This window comes from Chroicocephalus ridibundus, chromosome 4 (assembly GCF_963924245.1).
Source record: "Chroicocephalus ridibundus chromosome 4, bChrRid1.1, whole genome shotgun sequence".
Classification (NCBI taxonomy): Eukaryota; Metazoa; Chordata; class Aves; order Charadriiformes; family Laridae; genus Chroicocephalus; species Chroicocephalus ridibundus.
The window spans coordinates 33,684,980-33,706,677 of NC_086287.1; the positions used below are offsets into that span (position 1 = coordinate 33,684,980).

Sequence of the window (21,698 nt, forward strand, 5' to 3'; positions counted from 1 at the left end):
CTTGGTGGACAGTAGTGGGCTTTTTAGCAGAGAACAATCGACTGTTTCTCTTGTTTTCTCTAGTGTCTTAGTAATACAGCACTATGTTTATAAATAAGTTGCTTAGTGCCATTTGTTAGCAAACAAAAATTATCTCAAAATATTTGTTTTATGCATAGGCTTGTTACTTTAAAACAAAGTACGGCATTCTGTACTCTAGCGTAAAGCTCAGTTTGAAGACTTTGAAAGGTCTATCTGACTGAAAAAGTGCTGCTATGAACTCATGTAGCCTCTAGACACCATGATGAGTTCTTGCCAAGTCTGCTGCTTTTGTTTGTATTTGCTGTTTGTCATCTGTGGCCATCCTGTTTCAGTTGCTTATTTCTGAGGGTATCGTGGTAATTCTGATGCTGGCTATATATGTGTTGATTCACTCTACCTGATGTATGCATCAGGTCATGGGACAGAGACAGCATAGTCACTGCACAGTGCGTATGCACGAGGGTGGGGTTTTTTATAACTTAGGAATCCCAGGATAGAAGCGGGGGAGGGCATTACCTTTGGATTTTAAGTGTCAACCTGTACAGTAGTGAAGACTGATACGGGAACGTGTTGAGAATATTTTTGAAAGAGGTGTGTGTACCAGGCATGCGTTTTTTTTTTTGTTCCTACAACTCAAGTTATAAAATCTCAGTATAATTTGTGACTAATAAAGCCTTAGTATTTTGGACGCCAAACCACAGTTTTGTCCATTGAAACGGCTGAGAGTGAAAGGAGAAAAAAAAAATAAATAGCATGACAATAGATAATTAATATGGAAGTTTGAGAGTTGGATGATTTAGATGCAGCTGTCCCCATGCAGGTAATTTCATCCTTCTTTCAGCATGACAGTAAACTCTAAACATTGTTTCTCAGTGCTGGCAATAATTCCTTATCTGTAGTATGAAATTAATGGGACTCCTGCGTGATTTCCCCACTCTTACCCTTTTTTTTTTTCTCCCTGTGTAGTACAAGTGACTGGAAGAATTGCCCCCCCTAGTAAGAGTGCTCTTTGTGTATGGGGGTGATGGTGCAGGGAGAGATGATCTGCAGTGACAGTTTATTCTTTCTTGAATCTTGTAATCAACTCTTGTTCTATTGTTGTACCTGTCTATGCGACACATTTTTATAATTAATTTAAATTACACATTACTTCATCATCTTAGGGTTTATACCACAGCCATAATGACTGACAAAGGGTCTCAACCCTTTGGATCCAGAGAAGTCCTGTATTAGTAGACTTAAGTCTTTATTCAGATCAGACTTTGAATCTTAAATGTTAATAATTTTATACTGTCTTTTCCAGCTATTCAGGTGCATGGCTGTTCTGTGTGCACAAGTGAAGCAGCATAACTATTTGCCAAATCTGTATGCAAATCAGTATCAAGTACAGAAATGTCAAATATGAGCAGTGCAGTACTTGAATCATAGTACACTTTTTTCCTCTCACTTGTAGTACTGGCTGCCACAGTAACTTTTTTAGCATTTTCTCACTGCTGTGTTGAAAGGAAATAGTGTTGATTGAAGTAATAGGCTGGATCTGTTTTCTGTTTTGTGAACTAAAAGAACGATTTTCACTGTAACAATATTGTGTAATTATAACTGTAACTTTGATCTGTCAATGTAATGACCTTGATGTTGGTAGCTGTTATACTGAGGTAAATTCAGTCCCTGTTTTCTAAGGCATTTATGCACTTAGAGGAGCAAGCCCATATTGTTGGATGTTGTGTATTTGTTAGAAATAATTGTTTCCTTTAGGAGCTTAAGTGGCTCTGTAGTCTCATAAAAGAAAAAGAAATGTGGATGGGGAAACACTTTGGAGATGCACTACAGAAACTCTCAGAGAAGGAAGATAAAGATGTGTCAGAAAGGAGTATCACAGGAAAACTGGCAACTTTTCGAGAAAATCAATAGAGTTCCACTTTCTTTTGGGCTGATAATGCTTGGCTGGAATATAGGTCTCAATTGTGGAGCTTCTTCATGATTTCTGAAGTAGATAAAAATGAGATTAAGTACTCTCTGATAGTTCAAAATCACACAAGAATGTGTTGAGAGAGAATTAACAGTAGATGCTACTTCCAAATGTATTAATGACTAGGAAGAACAGTTAAGAAACATAAATACTCAGAACAAACAATGTACAATTTCAGTATAAACAGTATGCATCCTTTTAAGTAACTCAAATGTGCATAGAGATTAACATGATTATTAATACATTTTCTGTCATATAAAATGACAGCTCTCTACTTCCTAGTTTATCTAATTTTACAAATGCTCTTTTTCCCAACTATTCAGTGACATCATGGGAGCTTTTTGTTATCTAACATTTTGTGTTCTTAACATAAGCATTTATAAAGACCAAAACCTTACAGATCTTACTTGCATGCTTCTCTTATTTATTTTTCTTTCTTTTTTCCTTTTGGGAACCTCATAAATAACATCCTGATAGTACGTTCTTTTTAAAAAAATAAAAGAAAATGTATCTTTCTGGGAATCTTTCAGATTTGAGGTGATTATCTAAATTAGGTTCTTTACATGTAATTGTAAATATGTAAACATAAGTAAATGTGTTAATATCATGAACCTAGTTGAGACCATGTTCAGAATATAGACATACTTGTACAGTGTTTCAGCATTTTTCAAAGCTTCAGTGTTTACGAAGTGTAGCAAGAATCAATTGCTGAAATATTTGGCGATGTGCAGCTTGTTTTGCTTTGTTGCGGGTTCGAAGAGGGAGATAATGTCAGGGATGTTTCCCTCTTAAAGTTGGAGGAACAGTTGTTCTGAAATAATTAATTTTGATGGTAACTTGGAAGTGAAAGCGGTTATGAGGGTTGTAGAATGGTCATTAATTTGTGAAGGAAAGAATCAGTGTGTCTCAGCAGCTAGGAAGCATGAAGTAAAATTAAGTATTTTCAAAAAAACCTTGGCTTTTCAGTAATTAGTGTAATTTTATGCAGGGGGATGTTATAGATGCGAAAGTGTTCTTGGTTCAAAAAATGTTTGGAAGAGTTCATGGAATAAAAGTCCCTGGGGTTGTCTAAATTTAAAGATACTACCTCTGGCTCAGGATACTTTTGATTTACAAGTTTTTGGAGATTTGGAATGTTTTCTGAGGTTTATTCTTCTGTTTTTATACTAGTCCCATGGAGTTGCTTGTTTACCTGTGGTTAGAAGTGGGATGCTGAGGTTGGTGGTCTGTTGGTCTGACATTTTCATGACTAATGAGGTAGCTTTGAAATGCTTTGGTTTGGTTGTTTGAAAATACACTTAGTGCTGTTTTGATACTGTTTTGCTTAAATAAAAAATCCTGATTGATATCAGGGGCATTAATTGTGATAGAACATGCAAAGGTTCCAGGTAGGAAATGCAGATGCTGCAGTTGTTAAATGCACAGTGTATTTTAACCAAGTGCATTGTTTATTGATTGCATTCTAGGTGGTTGAAGTTGGAAAATATGCATAATTGATAAACTGCTATTTCATTGAGTCTTACAGGTGTATCTCAGTATCTATTTATTCTGAAATTAAGCTTAACTACTAAAGCAGTCCTTTAAAAAATCCAAAGCATACTTAATAAACACTGACTGGAAATAACATGAAGTGGGTTGTAAAAAGTTGATCAACAGTCACAAATGATTGCATTTGTGATACTTGTAAATGCCATGAGGTGTGTGGGTAATATATGCATCTGAAATGTCTAACTTCTGTTTGTGCAAGCTGTTAAGGTGCTTGCAGTAGCAGGGGTGCAGAAGTACCTCTTTGTACAATTAGATGATGTTTCATTCGCATAATAAAGTATTTGAGTATTTAATACCTTCGTTTTATAATGAAACTTTCCTCAGTATAAAATAGCATACTTATAGAAATTAAGACCCAGAAACTTCTCTTCATTCATCATTTTCCTAAGCTAATGGTGAAAATAGCTACATACTTTGTGGAGTTAAGTCCCTTTTGCAATTTAAAGCACTGAATTGAGAGTTCTGTGTATTTTGGGTAGAGGGAAATTAGACGCAATCAAAGGTTTCCCTACTGTGGCTTTCCATAAGCTGTTTAGTCAACTGTGTGAGAGGCAGATAGCCTCCGGTAGAACTTTAGGTGCCTGTTTACTCAAGGTTGAAAGTCTGTTCTTTTGTGTGTGTATGGGTAAATCCTGCCTTCCTCGTAGGCTGCTTGGCAAGACTTCCAAATTGAAAATGTGCAGAGCTGCTTCCTTTTTGTGGATGAATAACCTATACAGAGAAGATTGTAAATTAAAAGGCAGCTGCTATATAGCAGAGCTTACCCTAAAAGATACACACACAAATTTGAACTAAGGAGATTTCTTGATGTAGTTCAAGGTAAATAGGAATAAGGAGATTTTCTCCTGTGGAAAGAAGGTAGGTACATCATTAATATTTCCTTTCTTTTACTATAAAATTGAGATACTCTTTGTGGCTCTAAAGGATTAGAGTGTTCATCAGAAAAAAAACCCAGTGTTTTCACTTTTCTGTTTATGCCTCCTTGCAATTTTATTTTTTAAACGGTGGGTTTAGATCTTTAACATTTCTATAGATTTTTCTTGCAGTATGCACCTCATAGAGGCAAAACACAATAAAAGAATGCAGGGCATTGAGTTACATAAAGATCCACGTAGACATTGATCAGGAAATACCTGAATAGCTATGAGGTTTATGTACAGGAAGATATTGATCAGTATAGTAGTTGTGTAATTTTTTCTGGAATATAGTTCCTAAATAACTCCCTTCTATCAACACTCAGGGCAGAAATATGTTTACTGTGTAATAATTGTTCTTTCATAAATAATTATTTGGAATAAAGTCACTCTTAGAAGCAGCGTGCAGAACTGTTATTTCATAACAGTCAGTCTGGTGAGGCTTTCTTTTAGACACAGCCTAAAAGTGTGTTATATAACATTTCTTGGTGAAGAAGTACTTCATTTTCTTTTTCTTTTTTTTTGGTTTTTTTTTTTTTTGTTTGTTTGTTTTAACACTGGACATGTATTTTACTTCTTAGTTTCATTGCCATCATGCCTATGTGTATTTACTGGCTCTTTGAGAAATCTCACTTTGGGGACTTTTTTTTTTTTTTGGGGTGGAATATCTAGTGGTATAATAATTTCTTTCACACTGAAAGTAGGTTTTGAGATAATGGTGGGTGTTCTTCATCCTTTTGTCATTTAAGAAGTTGGGAGAAAGCGATAATGAACTCTTTTTCCAAATTGATAAGAGAGTGGCTAGGGAAGTTGGATCCTCCACTGATTTAACAAGTCTTCAGGAAAAATGTATGACCTGCAAGAGCTTTGTTTGCATATCTGATTGTTATTTTTTGTCACTCAGACTGTTCTTGAATTATCCTAAGCAATGGCTCAGCAGGATATTGAGTTTAATGATATCTTCTGCCTTCATCTGTGCAACTTCAACAGGTATTAAGAGCTAATTATGAAGTTGGCTGCTCTTCAGGACCAGTCCTGAACCCACAGTGTGAATTCAAGCAGTCTGTAGTTTTTTCTGCCACTATACGATTTTTATTAAAATGGCTGATTAGAGGTAACCTGTTACTAGCAATTAAAGGTAAAAATACATTTTTCTGGATTCAGAATAAATTCCAGTTAAAGTTACTGAGAGATGGAGTGCATTCTTAGCCTCTTTGAGGCTATTGTGCATGTTTATGTATATATTTGTGTTGAAAAATCCTGCACGTTTCTGAAAAACAGCGCTTCTCTGAATGCTGATTGAAATGATCCTGAAATAGGGAACAAACTTCAGAAATTCCAGATGCCTGAAGTTCTTTATGACTATCTTTTTTTTTTTTTTTTTTAAATAGGCTACTTGCTGTAAAGTTTCTTCCATTTGCTCACCTTAGTTTCTCTTCACCCAAAGTGGGGTCGCTTCTTAACTACTACCAAATTTGAGATTGGTGATCTTATAATACTCCTTCTAGAAGGAAAAACCAAACACCCCCACACCCCCTTGGCCTTATACCAGTGACCACTATAAGAAGCTGGAGAATACTTGACTCTAGCATTTAACTCAAAACTGTGGTTTGTTTCTATGTAAAATAATTTTTAATCTCAAAATACAATTTTCCAGGTGAATACCGTAATCTTCTGCTCGATACTAAATTTACTGGCAGAGAGCTTAACTACATTTGCTTGTATTTCAGATATCACAGCATATCAAAGTAGAGAATAAGAAGTGGTGACAAGCCAGATGAGTCTAACTCTTTAAAACACTTGGCGATTCAAGAGTTGTAAAACTGAAATTGTTTGCTTTCTTTGGTGCTTTTGGTGCTTTGGTTCTTTCTAAGGTGCCTTAACTCCCAGACCCAGGGGTGTAGGAACAGAATCCTGGGATATACCTTGAGACCCTGGGAAAGGAAAAGATCCTGCTTGAACAAACAGAACTCTCAGAAGTATTCAAGGAGAACATGTAAACATGTTTACAAGTTTTATAAGACCTGTTCTGTTACATAGCTTTAGCAAGATTTATACAGTGGAATTGGTAGAAGGCAGGACTACTGACTGTGTTAACTCTCTGATAAAGTGGTATAAATCAGAGATTGCTGGCCCTACTCTGTGCCAGGAGGCTAGCTTAACATTTAGGAGGCACAAAATACCTATTCCTCATCAACTTTCTGTGATGCCTCCCTTAAATGCGTTATGTTATACAGTTGTATTTTTACTGTCTCACTTTTTTTTTTATAAATTTTGTTTCCATGAACTTGATTGTATTCAATTTTGTTATTGTCAACTTTGCCATTGCCTTCATGATGCAAAGCTCTTTAAGATCCATAATACTGTATTCTTTTACATATATATGGATGGCTTCTTATATTCTAGTTCTAGCACTTCAGTAGTTTTTGCTTTCTTCTGTGTCTTCTTTGGGAATGTGTCTTACTGACCTGCAGCTGATGAACGTTGACACGAGCGTTCATCACTAGAACAGTCTAGGTCAGTTTAGGTCACTGTGTTCACAGTCTGCTGCGGATTATGCTTTCTATATTCCTAAATAATAAATAGATGTTCCTGGTTTTGGAAAGGAAGCGTACGTTCTTGAGGATGTTTGCCACGCTGCAATTTTTTCTTTGTGTTCTACTCTCGAGTGATCGTAAGGACCTGCTACGCTACAGAGTGTACAACTTCACTCTGTTTTCCGTGTTCTTGTACTACAACTACCAGTAATAATAAAAAAAGAGAATGAGCTTAGCATTCTAGGTTTTATTTAGTATTAAGCGTCTAATGAAGTTCTAACTGTGGCACTTCATTATTAGCTTTGTAACTTAACAATGTATCTTCATCGTAATGGAATAATGTGGCAGTATAGTGATGTGAATGTAAAAATATTTTTAATCAAATTCAAGTACTGTGTTTTGGTGTTACCATCAGTGTATAATTAGTCTTACTGGTTGTAGTGGTGATTTTCTTGGAAAGAAAACTTTACTAGCTTAGATGGGTTCCAAAAAAATGCCCAGCAGTTTAAAAGACTGTATGTGAATCTTTCTAGATAGAAATGGCCCGAGGTGTATAACTGTTTTTTTGTTTTAAAAGGTGTTATTTGCAAGGTTCATACATTTCTGAGAAATGTAGAAAGTACAGATGATAGTGACAGAAATTGCATCTGAGGATGAACTTGTGCTGAAATAAACATGCTGAGTTGCTTTCTTCGGGACTGCTGTGAGTTTCCTGCTAAAAGAAATTCATAAAACCCCTGAATGATCTGTGGCTTTGTAAGTGAGAGCTATAAATATAGAAATTGGGAAGTGATTTCTGTCTTGTGATCTGTGCAGAAGCAGCAAGGTCAACTTTGCGATATAATGTCCCATTCTTTAGCAGTAATTTTGAAAAGAATGCCGAAAGTTTGACATAAAAACAATTTGAGGTCTGGAAATAACATCTTTAAGAGTGGTCCGTATAAAATTCAGTCTTGTTGGATAATCAAAAAGAAGTCTGAGAGGTAGCCTTATTAGGTGCCTCCCTGGGTTTTTAGATGTATGCAGATGCTTTTTAATTTAAAGTTGAAAATTGTTTAGTTTAACGGGTATGACACAGGAGACTGGAACTTCACCTTAAAAAAAAAAAAGAAAATTATCACAATGAGGGAGTGTAGCTAGTGTGACAGATATGTGTGAAGTTGGGTAACTGTTTTTGGGGGTTTTTCATTTGCTTTATTTTGTAGAACAGCCAAAGAATTAATCAGGCAAAAAGTTTAAAACATCCTGAAATAATTTTTTTACAATGAAAAATTATGAATCCTTTCTACATGAAGACACAGAAGAAATATACATGGATTGAAAGTAAGCCATCTATTAGTCTGTAGTCTAATCTACTGCTGTTAAGTTCATATGTTCTTTCCATGCCTTTTCTTAAGGCATACTTAAATGAAGAACTAGACCCTTGGAATAAGCTACTGAGGGATTAGGGGATTTCTTTCTTTCTGTTTTGTTGTGTGGTGTCTTTGTTTGTTTTTTGTGTGGTTTTGTTTTTAAATCTTAACTCAAACATTTTGTTCAGTACAAAGGTAATTAAATTAAATATGGTCTAGCTAAATGTCAGACTGCTTTAATCGATCTTGTCTTTTAAATTAATTTTATTTGCATCATTATTGGTTTGAAAACACTTTCTTTCGTGTTCCACTCCAGTTATCTGTTGGAGAAGCTAGCAGACTGTTGTTTTCTTCCTGGAAGACAGAAAATTTATGGATGTATTTTTAGCTGACTGTACTGCTCTTCTGTAAAACTAAGTGACTTTGTGTCACACATGAATCTCTCATCTTCTATGATTGAAAATAAGAAGTGCTACATATTGCCTGCTTTTCTCCAAATTAAATTCCAGTAGAATATGTGTGTGTATATAAGTACATACAGCCACACAAATGCATAGTTTGCTTATTTTCAGTATTACTCCTTTGGCTTTGTGTTTTCTAATCCAGTTGTGGAGAAAACCGCAGTAGTAAGCAGGAATTTGATCGTGAGAGTACTGTAGATTAATCTTGCACATTCACAGTATTGAATGTTTCTCTTAAATGAAAAGGAAGCCAGTGCTATCTGTACTGTAATAGGTGAAATGTACTCAATGTAGCTAGTTTCTGCTAAGAAGGGCAATGACCTTTTTATTTATTAACTAAAGTAAGAGACCTAATCAGATTACCGATAGTCAGTATCGAAGTACAGTGTAGTAGTTTGTTGGTGGGTTGTGGAATATGCCTGTCCAGGGGTAGAAGCTGTTCTTGAAAAATTAAAATCAGAAGGAAATGTACAAGAACCCTTGCAGTGTAAATTCTAAGATTCCCAATTGCAAAATAACCCTAAGAAAAGTTCTCTTACAGTTGCTCTGGTGGCACTGCACTCTAGTCTGTGTTTTGCAGTGGGTTTGTGCTGTAAGTTAGAACCATTACATACTGTTGTGTATAAATTGCAGACCTGTCTATAGCACCCTTATATCCGTGTTTCAGTAATATTCAGAGAAGATACGAGCATGTTCAACAGTTTATTTTGAATCTTTGATTATTGTGGTATGGGGTAAATGTATATGAGAATTTGGGTCTGGGCAGAAAAGTACTTCAGAGACTTCAAAGTCGAGTGAAAATTTATTAGGGATTATTTCAGCATTACTTTACATAGAACATTTTGTGAATGAACTGACATCTACAATGATGCTAAATGTCTTCAAAATACTTGATCTGCTGTGTGGTGTCATAGCTGTGATGGTCAACTATTTCTCAAATGGTTAAAACACAATCTAATCTGTGGTTAAGGTGTATTTTGCTGTTGCTTATCAAACCTGTTGAGTGGGCTCTGGCTTGTCCACAGGCTTCTCTGTGTCTATTTGCATTAGTTTGTCCAAAGAGAAGATACTACTCGCAAGCTTTGGTTTCCTTAAGTGTTCGATAGTGGAATAATGTACAAAATGTTCCAAAATAGAAGGTTAACGTAGGAAATACTATATTCAGTCTTGTTAACTGAGGGAGGGAGCACTTAGAGTTGATAGCTGGTATTTTTGGCAATTCAGCTTTTGACATTGGTGTTGCAGTTGTGTTGAGGTTTTTTTCCAGCACAGATGTTTGGAAAATATCATGATTGATTGATTTTAAAAATGCAAAACTTCAATAATTTCTTACCAAACAGTAGTCTAATAAGAATTTCTTTTCATCTGTGAAAAAAATACTAATCTGCTGCTGCTGTATGTGGCAAAGAAAGAATATAGCATTGAGTCTGCAAAAACACAGGATGTTTATTATGTCCTCTATTTATTTACAATATTTTGTGAAAGATTGTGAGACTTCATAAAAAGTATTGAGACAGTGAAAATACTAGACCCGTGCAAGACATGTTAAGGAAACTGATTTGTTTAGGTAGATGCTCTCAAGCTCTGCTAACTTTGATATTCGTGCTGTTCTGAATATTGTAGCACAGATCTGCTAGGTGGATTGATAAAGAAACACTGACTGGACATGAATGTAGGATGTATTTTCTGTTGAATTTTGGTATAGATGAAACTATGTATTTGCAGATTAAACTGCCTAACTCACGTTCTTGCACTTTTCTGTGGTCCCATTGAAGTGACCATATGTTCATATGTAAAACTGTTTAACATCCTGTATTAACTTTTTTTCTGTAAAAGGCATATGAACACCAATATCCTTATTTTATTTATGGGAAGAACTGATGTGGAACAAATTAAAGTCCCATAGCAAGTCACTTAAGAAAATAGATGTAGGATTCTTAGTTTTATTTTATATAACTTGATCTTCAAGAATTACGTACTTTCTTGAGGAGGGATACTTGTGTTTTCAAAGATTCCTAATTGTAAAGAGAATTTACTTTAATTTACATTTGTTTGCACTGCTTTCTTAAATTATTATTAGAACTATGACTGCCTCAGAGTCTTGGGAGCTTGTGTTCAAACATGTTTCACAGGTTATTCAACCTGCTAAAGGAATGCAGTTGAAATATGCTATCCGGACTCCTCACAGAATAGTGTTTATAAGTAGTAAGAAGTATTTTTGCTGCTTATGTTTTACGGGCTATTTAATTGTCTTCAGTGATGGCATTCAATTTGATGTTTGAATGGAAAGATTGTAATTTCTCAGTAGAATTATATTGATAGTGGTGAAGATAGAATGACTTGGAGGTAAAAATGAGTGGGTTTTGATGTCAAAATGAACATTTGTGTCTGATAAGGTGATGTAGTACCTCCAAGCATTCCTGTTAACTGTCAGTTGATTCAAGAAATAATTATAGCTGCTTCATGGCTTTCAGCTAAAATTTGCTGGATCTTGGGTCTGCTTAGATTGCTGATGATTTGCATGTCAGGTGCAAAGGAAAATGCAAATTTGCTAGTGGAGGAGTCTTTAATTTAGATACCAAAATGAAATGCCTGCAGAAATTGTCAGGTATGTGGGGAGAAGGAGAGCTGGCCTATAGGGACAGTGGTTGATATTCTGACACTGTGGCATGGATCATTTTAGTTCTCTAACAGAATGTTGATAATAATGACCAGATTAACTTCACTTTTCCTAAAGTTAATGTAATCATTCGGTCTTCGAGAATAGAATCTTTTTCCAGGAAGATGACAGTTCTTTTAAAAATTCCAACAGGAACTTACTTTTCTGAAGGGTTGCCTCTGGGACTGAAACTGAAAAGAAAAACTATTTATAAATTAAACTACACTCAGTATTTTTAAGTTTTTAACTGAAACAAGATTTTAGAAGCCTGTTGCGTAAAGAGCACTTGAGTATAAGAATGATCAATGAATGATGAACTTCTAAGGCACTTACATCTGTTATTCCAAAAAAATTGCTTCACTTAGTTTCAATTCTTAGATATGTTTGTTTTAGTCTTTGAGGAGAATGCTCTGTGTAACAGAGTTTTAATCCATCGTTTTTAGTGGCTTCTAACTTTTCTTGAACTTGTAGTCTCAATTGATGCTTTTTTTTCACCTGCTGCTGGCTCCTATAGACTGGATAGGAGACTATGGACAATTGGTTTACTTAGTTTCTGGACCATGAAACTTAGAAGCTGTTAGTCTTTAAAAACACATCCACGAGTTGTGCGAGTTTTGTTACTCTAGTATTCCTAAATACTGTACTGGTTAGGAGAGTGGCTATAAGAATCCTAGCACAAAAAAAACCCAATTCCATGAAAAAATTCTAGTAAGCAATAGTAACAGAATGAAGGTAGTCTTATACTGAGTTTAAGTTGTGGCTTAGAAGTTTGACCATAGCATAGAAGAGGAGGAAATTGAAGAAACTTGGAGAGGCAAACAGTATGTTCCCATGTGAGAGGCCTTCATGTGATGGGACAAAATAGATTTTACCACTGTAGTTCTGGACAACTGACTGATACATGACTTGGGTAAACTAGCAAAGAAACAGTGCTAGCAGGCGGGAAAAATACTTAGATCTGCAAAAGTTGTACCAATATGGTTAGAAGTAGAAGGCTGGATTTTCTGTAAGGTGTTCAAAGAAGCTGGTGAAACTTGATAGTACTTGGCCCTATAGTGAAAAGAAGCAAACTTTTGAATCTGAATGACTGGAAGTGATATGGTGGTGCTGGAAAAGAGGCAGGACAGATTCAAGGAAGGAGAGAGTTTTGCAAGTCTGGTCTTCGCCATTGCAGGACTGAAGGGGATTTATGGGTGAGTAAGTTCTCTTGTATCTGTCAGTTGTGTCATTAACCTGCCAGATTGCTTCTTAGAGCTAGCTGGGTTCCTTGTGTCCACCACTCTTGTGGGACAGTTACTCAGGGATGTCACTTTTCTAGTGGTCGCTTTTGAGAAGCAATCAGAAAGTGATCAGATGAAGCTTTGAAAAAAGCATCAGTTGAGGAGCAAGAAATGATCATCAGTGCAAATCGAAAAAGTCTATAAAAAAGGGAACTTTCAGCAAACATGCTTAATGCTTTCGCATGCATGATGGTTTAGATGTTCTGAATGAGACGAAGTTTCAGACCGTTTGTTGAAAGCTGAAGGTGAAGGCTTCTCTTATGTTTGGTTTTCCCTCTTGTGAATGGGAACTAGAACATTAGTAGCTATACACGTGTGTCCACCCTCAAATTACTGTTATGGGTCAAATCTTCCACCTCCTTAGTATTTTTTACTGTTCCAAAACAGTGTTCTGCTTCATTTTTGGCATAATAAGCATCTAAAAATGAAGATTAGGTTAGTCGTCTTGTGTGATTGTGATTAAAGCAATTTTTTTTTTTTTAAGGAATAAAATCTTACTGTTGTTTTGAGTTTTGTGACATCCCTAGTAGGATAAGCACACACTTAATGTGTGTGCTGGATATGTATATTCAAGCTGCTTCAGTGTATTGCATTTCTTTCAAAAATCCTGCAGGCCTTTCCTTCCTTCCTTCTAAAACTCTGAATGGACTTTAGAAAAACAAGACTCAAGCATCACACTGCAGCTGGCATTGCTTTATATATAGTTGAATTTTTTCAAAATATACTCCTGGAGTCTGAGAGTTAATAATGTTTACAGCTGTAATGGAAAAAGTATACTCACTTACTGAGTGTGTTCCTGTATTGATAAATCCATTAGGATTTGATTGTTTGAATTGTACAGGAAAATGTTAGTGTTTCAACAGCATAAGATAAGTTCTTTAATCAGTCTTACATGCTTTACCATTCAGGTTTCCTGCCTCTTTCTCCCTTTGATGTGTTTTGCTAGGTTTGAGATTTTGGACAAAAATTTCAAATACTGCATATCAGGATTTATTAACAAAATAAGGTTATGAAATCCTATATGTAGTTATTATATAACCTTTAGGTTGCATATGCAGTTTTACCTGCCCAAAATGCTGTAATAACTTCCCTCCTTTGTCCTCAATGGCTAAGAGAAATATGATTACTGTGTCCAGTTCTGGGCTCCCCGGTTCAAGAGGGACGGGGAACTGCTGGAAAGGGTGCAGCGGAGGGCTACAAAGATGATTAGGGGACTGGAACACCTCTCTTATGAGGAAAGGCTGAGGGATTTGGGTCTCTTCAGTCTGGAAAAAAGACGTCTGAGGGGTGACCTTATCAACGCTTATAAATACTTAAAGGGTGGGTGTCAGGACGATGGGGCGAGGCTCTTTTCAGTGGTGCCCGGGGACAGGACAAGAGGCAATGGGCACAAACTGGAACATAGGAAGTTCCACCTAAACATGAGGAGGAACTTCTTTACCCTGAGGGTGGCAGAGCACTGGAACAGGCTGCCCAGAGAGGTGGTGGAGTCTCCAACTCTGGAGACATTCAAAACCCACCTGGACGTGTTCCTGTGTAACCTGCTCTAGGTGACCCTGCTCTGGCAGGGGGGTTGGACTAGATGATCTCCAGAGGTCCCTTCCAACCCTATGATTCTATGATTCTATGAACATTGATTGTCTTTAAATCAGGCTTTTCTGTGCGGTTGAGGCAATAAAATGCAGTTCTGTTATGAAGGCTGCTATTATGGGTAATGCTGTATGAAATGTGAAGCAGTAAGTTTTAGGACCTTTCAAGCTTCTTTGAAAAGAAAGGAAAAAAACTTCTTCACAGAAAACATTTTTTCTTTAAATTTTGGTTTATGAAGTTCTATGTAAAATGCAGTTTTTTAAATAATTTAAAGTTATGTGGAAGTTCTCTAGTAAACTACTTCAAGTCTTCTGGTACACTTTGATCAAGCGGTGTAATTGCACACTAGGGATGTGGAGTGTCAGTATAATCAGCGATTTACTTATTCCTAGCGCTCAAGGAAATCTTCAGTTTCTTATTTGAAATCTCGTAGTCTGTTGGCTGAAAAACTATTGCTTGGTTTGCACATGGTCAGACTAGCTATTTAAAAGATAAAACCCCTTCCAACTACAAAACCTAATGCATGTACTCTGAAATGCAACACGCCATTAAAACAACATTAAGTTTACAAAGTCTAGAATATTAGATGTTAGAATTTTAATTTTTCCCCTTCTATGTGTGCATTCTGTAGTTATTTAACCTCAGACAATTCTTTTTTGTGGGATCTATACTATTCAAGGAGCTGTTCGGTAATTCTTTTTATCTTTGTATTCTATCTTGCCTAGTTTCAGGCATTATTTCATGCGTCCGTGCACAAATACAAAGTACCTGTCACTCTAACTGCTTCTCAGAGCTCCCTGAATTCACTTTCATAATAAAACTGGGCAAGTTCATGTGGTGGTACTCTTACTTACAGCTGAGGGCCAAGGTGTAGAGGGAGCCTGAAGTTACTGAGTGTCACTGAATTTTGTAGAATAATCGTGGATCTCAGAGATCCATGAAAATACTATAAATATGAAAGTGGACAGGCTGGTAGAAGAGGAGGAATCTGCCCTAGAAAAGAGGCTCCTGGTCAAGCTTGTTTGAAAAATCTGAAGCATGGCCCTGTCTGTGGGGAAAAATATTCTAAGAGAATCTTACACAACTGAATTTTGCTGGATTTTTTTAAAGCCATGAGAGTGCTTACATAACTAGTGTTTTATACATATTCTGTAAAATAACATGTTTTCTCCCCCTTAAGAAATGGTCTCGTTGATACACTTTTAAAAATATTTTGATTGAATTCGTAATTAAAAAGAGTTAGGGTTTGTCTTTGACTTTCATAGTCTCTCTACTCTTATTTTTGCAGCTCTTGTGCCCTGGACATGCAGGTTATGGTATCATGGTCAGTTCAGGCTGATCTAAGACCATCTTGTCACTGAAAGGAACTGTTACTTTGGTATCCTGTTTTGCATCCCTTGTGCCAGCCTAAGTACTCCCATGGCTATCCAGAGTAGGATCAGGAAACTGATGTAATTCAGAACTGAGTAAAAAATAAATAGAATGATTTCCTCAGTAGACTTAATGTGTGTCAGCAGAAGCAGCTAAGTCAGCACAGTAGAGGGAACAGAAATAGGAGGAGGAGGAGGATTGCCCTTCTTAGTATCAGCCTGGGGACTTACAAATTGGTTTAAGACAATGGAAAGCATTCTGTTGTAACTGGGAGGGAGGGAAGGTGAGTACCAAATTGTTCTGTGCCGTTTTGTTTCCCAGTTTTAGTGCCAGTCATTTTTTTTAGTAACAGTGTAGTTATAAATCGTATTGAATTTATCTCTCCCGAGAATTGTTTCAAAGGAAAGGAATATCTAAGGATTGAGAAAGCTGTATTAAGTAGAGAGCATTTCTTAAGTGTTTGTCATTGTGCATGGAACCTGAGTTAGTACAACAACCCTGAAGGAGACTGATCTGTGTACTTTATCTGTTTTTATCAAACCTGAGATTTACTGCTTTTCCAGAAGAGTCGGTGTTGGGGAACTGTGTGTTAATTCTTAGGGCTCATAGTCCTGCAATATGTCAAGTGATAGTTTTGACACCCCTCACTTCTCAGTTCAAGACTTACGGAAGCAAGTTGTTTAATGTAGTTTATACAGCAAATCTGCAATGATCTTATTCTTGGTTTTGTACTGAGGGTCTTGCTGACTAAGTGTTCCTAAAGTCTAAATTGATTTTCCATATTTCTAAAGATCAAGCTCTTAACTTCTGCGTAGATAACTTCTGTGAAGTTTTAGCCATGTGATGGTTACAATGGAGAAAAGAAAGAAGAAAAAAAAAAAATCCCTCATGTCAGTTCTATGTGTATACAAGCAATTACAGAAACTCATGCCAAAAGAAGGGCTTTTTTTGTAGGGTGGATTTTTGGGTTTTGCTTTTTTTTTTTTTTAGTAACATTATTGCTGTAGTATATTGATTCTCAAGATCGCTTAGCTCATTAAGCTGTCTGGTTGAAAAGTATGAGATCTAGGCAATACCTAGTAAATATGGAGGCTTGAGTCTGCTTGGCCAAGTACTCCAGAATTATTTCCAATAGAAGAAGGAAAATAGTTTGGCTGCAAGCATTTGTGAGGCAAATGCCTCCCTCGGTGTATGATCACAGCTATCTTATTTTCCTCTCCACTATCAGCAAACAGGATGAATTAAGGCCCAGGACTTATCAAATAGTTATAAAAGGGTGCTGGACAATGAAAGAAGACTAATAGAAGGGGAGAGGACCATCGCTTACAGAAGACCTGAGTTTTGGAAAGAGTTGAGAACTGCTTTCAAGTCAAAGAGCATAAGAGCTTTCATAACCTTCCTTAGATGATAATTATCAAAGTATTTAGTTCTGGTTTTATTTTTGTAAAAAACCTGCTTCCAAGGGTTTGAAGTATGGTATTGCGCATATACATGTGTAGCATACTACTTCTTTAAAAAAACCCCTATTTTTGTAATTATTTTCTGTATATATGTGTACATCTTTTGTATATATGCATAAGGACATTGTTTACTTCAAAGCTTTTGTTGCCTTATCCTTGACTAGTGATAATTGGGATTACAAATTGGGCTTGTGAAGTTGTCCGGTCATTTGCTGCCTTAGATATTAGAGGAGTGCAAATTATGTATAAATGTAGTTTTCTTCAGAAGGCTTTTAACTTTCTATTGATCAGTTTTATCGTATTTCTTAGAATCTAAGTGACATAATTGCAGTTGAGTATAGTTGCTGTGTTTGCTCAGCTCCCTCCATCCCCTTTCATCGGGACCCCACTGTTTAAAATAGCTTATTCTGGTTTTTGTTCTCTACCTTTTTTCTTGAAATATCTGTGCAATCATTACAAAGTTTATATATTTTTTTTTTCTTCTCTATTATCATGCATTCCTTAGGGCATTACTCTTTCTCACCAAGTGGCAGCGGTTAGTCGAGAGTGCTTTCATGACAGACTTTTAACTGAAATACTCATAACTGCCTTGTTCTCACTAGGTTTTAAATTTTAATTGATTAAATTATTAGTTAGCTAATGCAAGGTAAAATAACACATTTTATTGGTTTACCATTGAGCATAAGGGATGATGTAGGAAGTTTTATATGGTGATATTACTTAGTCTTGAGAAAGGAGCAATGCAAGAATGCTGTCCTCTTGGTTAGATTGTTTCAGGCTCTAACCACTGAGAGGAATGAAAATGTACAACCGCTCTCTTTAAAAAAAATCTTCAAGGATAGATTGGGTGCCGATTATAGCTCTGCTTTTTTTTTTTTTTTAATTGTGCCTCCTTTAATAATAAAATTGTGGTGTTGATCTTAAGCTCTGTAGAGCAATGTGGTCCCTACGTTACTCCCCTTATTCTATTTTTTTAATCCCTCTTCCAAGAAAATTTTATATTGAATCTTGTCTTGAATTAGCTGCCCAGTGACTTCAGTCTATTTAAAGTCATAATGAGGACAAATGAGTTTGTGCCTTCCTGTAATGATGGACAATCCAGTAATACCGTTAAGTGTTGAAATTTTGTATTCACATCTGCAAATTCCCTTGTCTTTCCTGTGATTTTTGGCTTGCAAAGGCAAAATACAAGCCCTTTCACTTTGTAGCAAAGAGACTACTTTTTTTCGCAACAAACTTACTACCTTTATTTTTCAATTACTTCAAAGTTTTCCACTAGACCTTTTGCACTAGTTGAGATAACAAATTAATTCAGTGGAACATACAAACTATCTACTAGGTTAGGCAAGTAGGAAGCTTCCTTGCTTCTTTGTGAGTTAGGTGGGTAGTATGATTGATGGTTTTAAAAAAACGCAAGTTATTTTTATCCGTATACAACAGAACACTAAAACCAGTTCTCCTGTGATATTCTAACCTTCAGCTGTCTTCAGTAGTAAGAAAAATGTGAATCCAGAAAATATAGTTCTGTCCTGTGTAATGGATTTGTAAATTCTGTATTTGAATTCATGTATCCATTTCTTATCTGTTCAATGTAGTGTCTTTAAAAACTACATTGCGTAAAAGTATGCTGTGTACCTATTTTAATATGGCTTTGGGTTTAGAAGAAAATCTATAATACAATTTATCCTAACGTGCCATAAGGACAAAAATGTGCTCATATAAAAATGTTTCATATGATTATTGTTTGTGACTTCTTTTAGAGTTACTATACTAACTTTAATACCTATATTTCAGGGCAAACCCCCCAAGAACTATGAACTGAAAATAATACTCAGTCTCTAAGGCAGAAATATTTTTGTTGTTAATAACTGACGGAAGTGATTAATGCAAAACAGTTTCTAGCCCTTCCACCCCCCGCCACTTCTGAGCCAGACTTCATTGCTTTGTTTTAGGAACAGAATGGAATAAAATCAGTTTTCTTTCTTTTTTTTTTTTGTGTTTTCAGGCTCGGATAGCATTTTTACAAGGGGAAAGAAAGGGTCAAGAAAATTTGAAGAAAGATTTAGTGAGAAGAATAAAAATGTTAGAATATGCATTAAAACAAGAAAGGTAGGTATACAAATTGTTCAACTTTTATCTGACCTGTAAGACTTTACAGACTAAAAAGAGTTCCATCATGTTATGTAAACTGTCTTTACTAGATGATTATAGAGGTGCTTTATGTAACCTGTCTTTATGGTTGGTCATCTTTACGCTATGTTTTCTGTCTTTTAGTGTCTGCTATAATAAAAAATGGCATAATTTTCAAATTGTTTGGACTTAAACACGGAAAATTCAAATTGGGCAGTTTTCTGATTTAGAGTAATGGTATACTAATTAATAATAAATGTTCCAAAAACATTCATACCTTATTATGTTCCTTTACCTGCTCTTCAGTGGTATTAAACTTGAGAGGGAAAAATATTGTTCCCTTGATTCCTTACAACTATTTTGTTTGTGTTGCATGATGAAAACTATTTTGTGGCAGAACAGAATCCTTTAAAAGTTAGTATTAAGGTCTGAAGTATTGTTTTTTCATGTAGTAGATGTTAGAATTTCTAGTCTTAGTTGGTGCATTTTCTGTAGCGTTAATTCATTGCTTTAAAAATTAAAATTCCATTCACTCCATGCAGGCTAATGTCCTTCAAACCTACATGCTCTTCTGCTGCCTGGCTATTTCATTTGGCCAAAATTAGCAGTTAGTTTTGCAAAAACATTAGGAAAATAATCTCACCATGTGCCTATACTTTCAGCAGTTGACTCAATTCTTACATTAAATTTTATCTTGCTCTTATAAAGTAGCTGAATCCAACAGTGTGTAAACATCTTGAGGATCAGACAACAAAAGAGATAACTTTTATTTATTTTGATTTGAAGGGAACATTTCTACTAAAGTAAACTTAAAATTTTGTGGCAAAGTGTAGTGAGGCTTCACCTGGACATTTTAAAGTCAGTTATCTGAGAGTAAGTATGTCTAAATGTATTTTACATTGTGAATTAGTACTATGAGTAAGTGACTAGTACAGAAATAACTCATGTTTTGGCAAGGATGGCTGCATGCCTTTGTGTGAAGTGTCCAGTATAAAGAAAACAGTGTATGTTCGTACAGAAAGCTGTATTGGCACATCATGTGTTTTCTGGTGAAGTAATAGGCAGAAAGAATCTGTTTCTTCATTCAGTCCTGTCCTCAAAATGGCAAGTAACTCAGGGTTTCCAGCCAGTGTGAGACTAAAAGTTACGTTGTTATATCATACAGGTAATGCACAAGTCACTCTGGATTCAAGGCAGATGAAAAGTCTGCAAAGCGTTGGGTTGTATGTACTCTTCCTTTAAAGAACATTGAACGTATCAAAGGAATAATGTGCTGTTATGGCATACCCAAGTGTCTTGGGCATAAGCTTTTGAAGTTGAAGGAAAACATTTTGGTTATCTTGGCAATAATAAACTGTGTGCTGCACATAGAGACTTTCTGCAAATGCACACCATAAGGCTGTGAGGATTACCTACTTATTGGGATAAACCAGAGGCAGTTAATTACAGCTGGAGTGTGAAGACGACATGTAACAGAATGCAGAATTTGAAGGTGAATGGCATTGGTGAAACCTCATTCCTGCTTTCCCCTGAAATGTAGCTGCCGTTATAGTTTGACCTCCCATGAAATTCCAAAATTCATCTGATGGGCAAGAAACTGGTAATCATATGTAGAGCAGAAGCAGAACAGCAGAAACATACAGTTTGCTTCAGTACTTGCAGCTAGTGGGTATGAGCCAACACTGCATCCTTTTCAAGAGGAAGATCCTTGCTTAAGTCCCAGCCAGAATTGTCATGAAGGTTGCTAAAAACAGGAACTGAAACTCTGGGCCTGATTGGTGAATATGTGGGAGGCAATGAGGAAGCTTTCTAGTTGTTTTTTTTGTTTGTTTGTTTTAAATGCCTAGTAGTTTGAAGGGATCTAATTGCAGAAGTATGATGGATTGAGTAAGGAAAGCGAGCAGGTACTGACTTGTCAGTGAATCATCCAAGAATGATAGTATGTCAGTTTCTTGGTTGTTGCACTCAATGAAAAGTTCAGGATAGTAGATGATATTTTTTTTGCCATTGTTCCTCCAAGTGAAGAATCACAACTAATGAAATCGGCCCCAAAGCAAAATAAATTCCAAGAATTTTAGATCTGAAAATTGGTGACAACAATTTTCAGTGTTGTAGCTGATTTCCTCCCCCCCTTTCCCCTTTTCTCCTTCTCTGTTGCTAACTCCCTGATGCTGTCAAAAAGTTTCATGCTGTGAAATACCAGATTCTGGGCATTAGAAACAAACGCATTTCGCCAGTGATGACTGTTGTGATTTTTCAGAAAAAGGGCACCAGTGTGTAAGATTAAGTAGTAGTTACAAAATAGTTTGACATTTCTAGTAATTAGGTAGATGTGCAACAGGTATGATAATGCTTCAGAGAAGTAAAATGTTGTTTATTATTTTAATGTCCTTAAATATTTTGGTA

General features: G+C 36.0%; 1 protein-coding gene across 4 annotated transcripts in view; it reads left to right on the forward strand.

Annotated features, from left to right (window-relative positions):
* STRN3 (striatin 3) overlaps positions 1–21,698 on the forward strand; it is a 69,036-nt gene that overhangs the window by 1,963 nt on the left and 45,375 nt on the right. For all 4 annotated transcript variants that reach the window (XM_063331619.1, XM_063331620.1, XM_063331622.1 and 1 more), the window contains exon 2: positions 19,168–19,271. In XM_063331619.1, the coding sequence (XP_063187689.1) occupies positions 19,168–19,271 (104 nt within the window). The remainder of the gene's footprint in view (positions 1–19,167; positions 19,272–21,698) is intronic.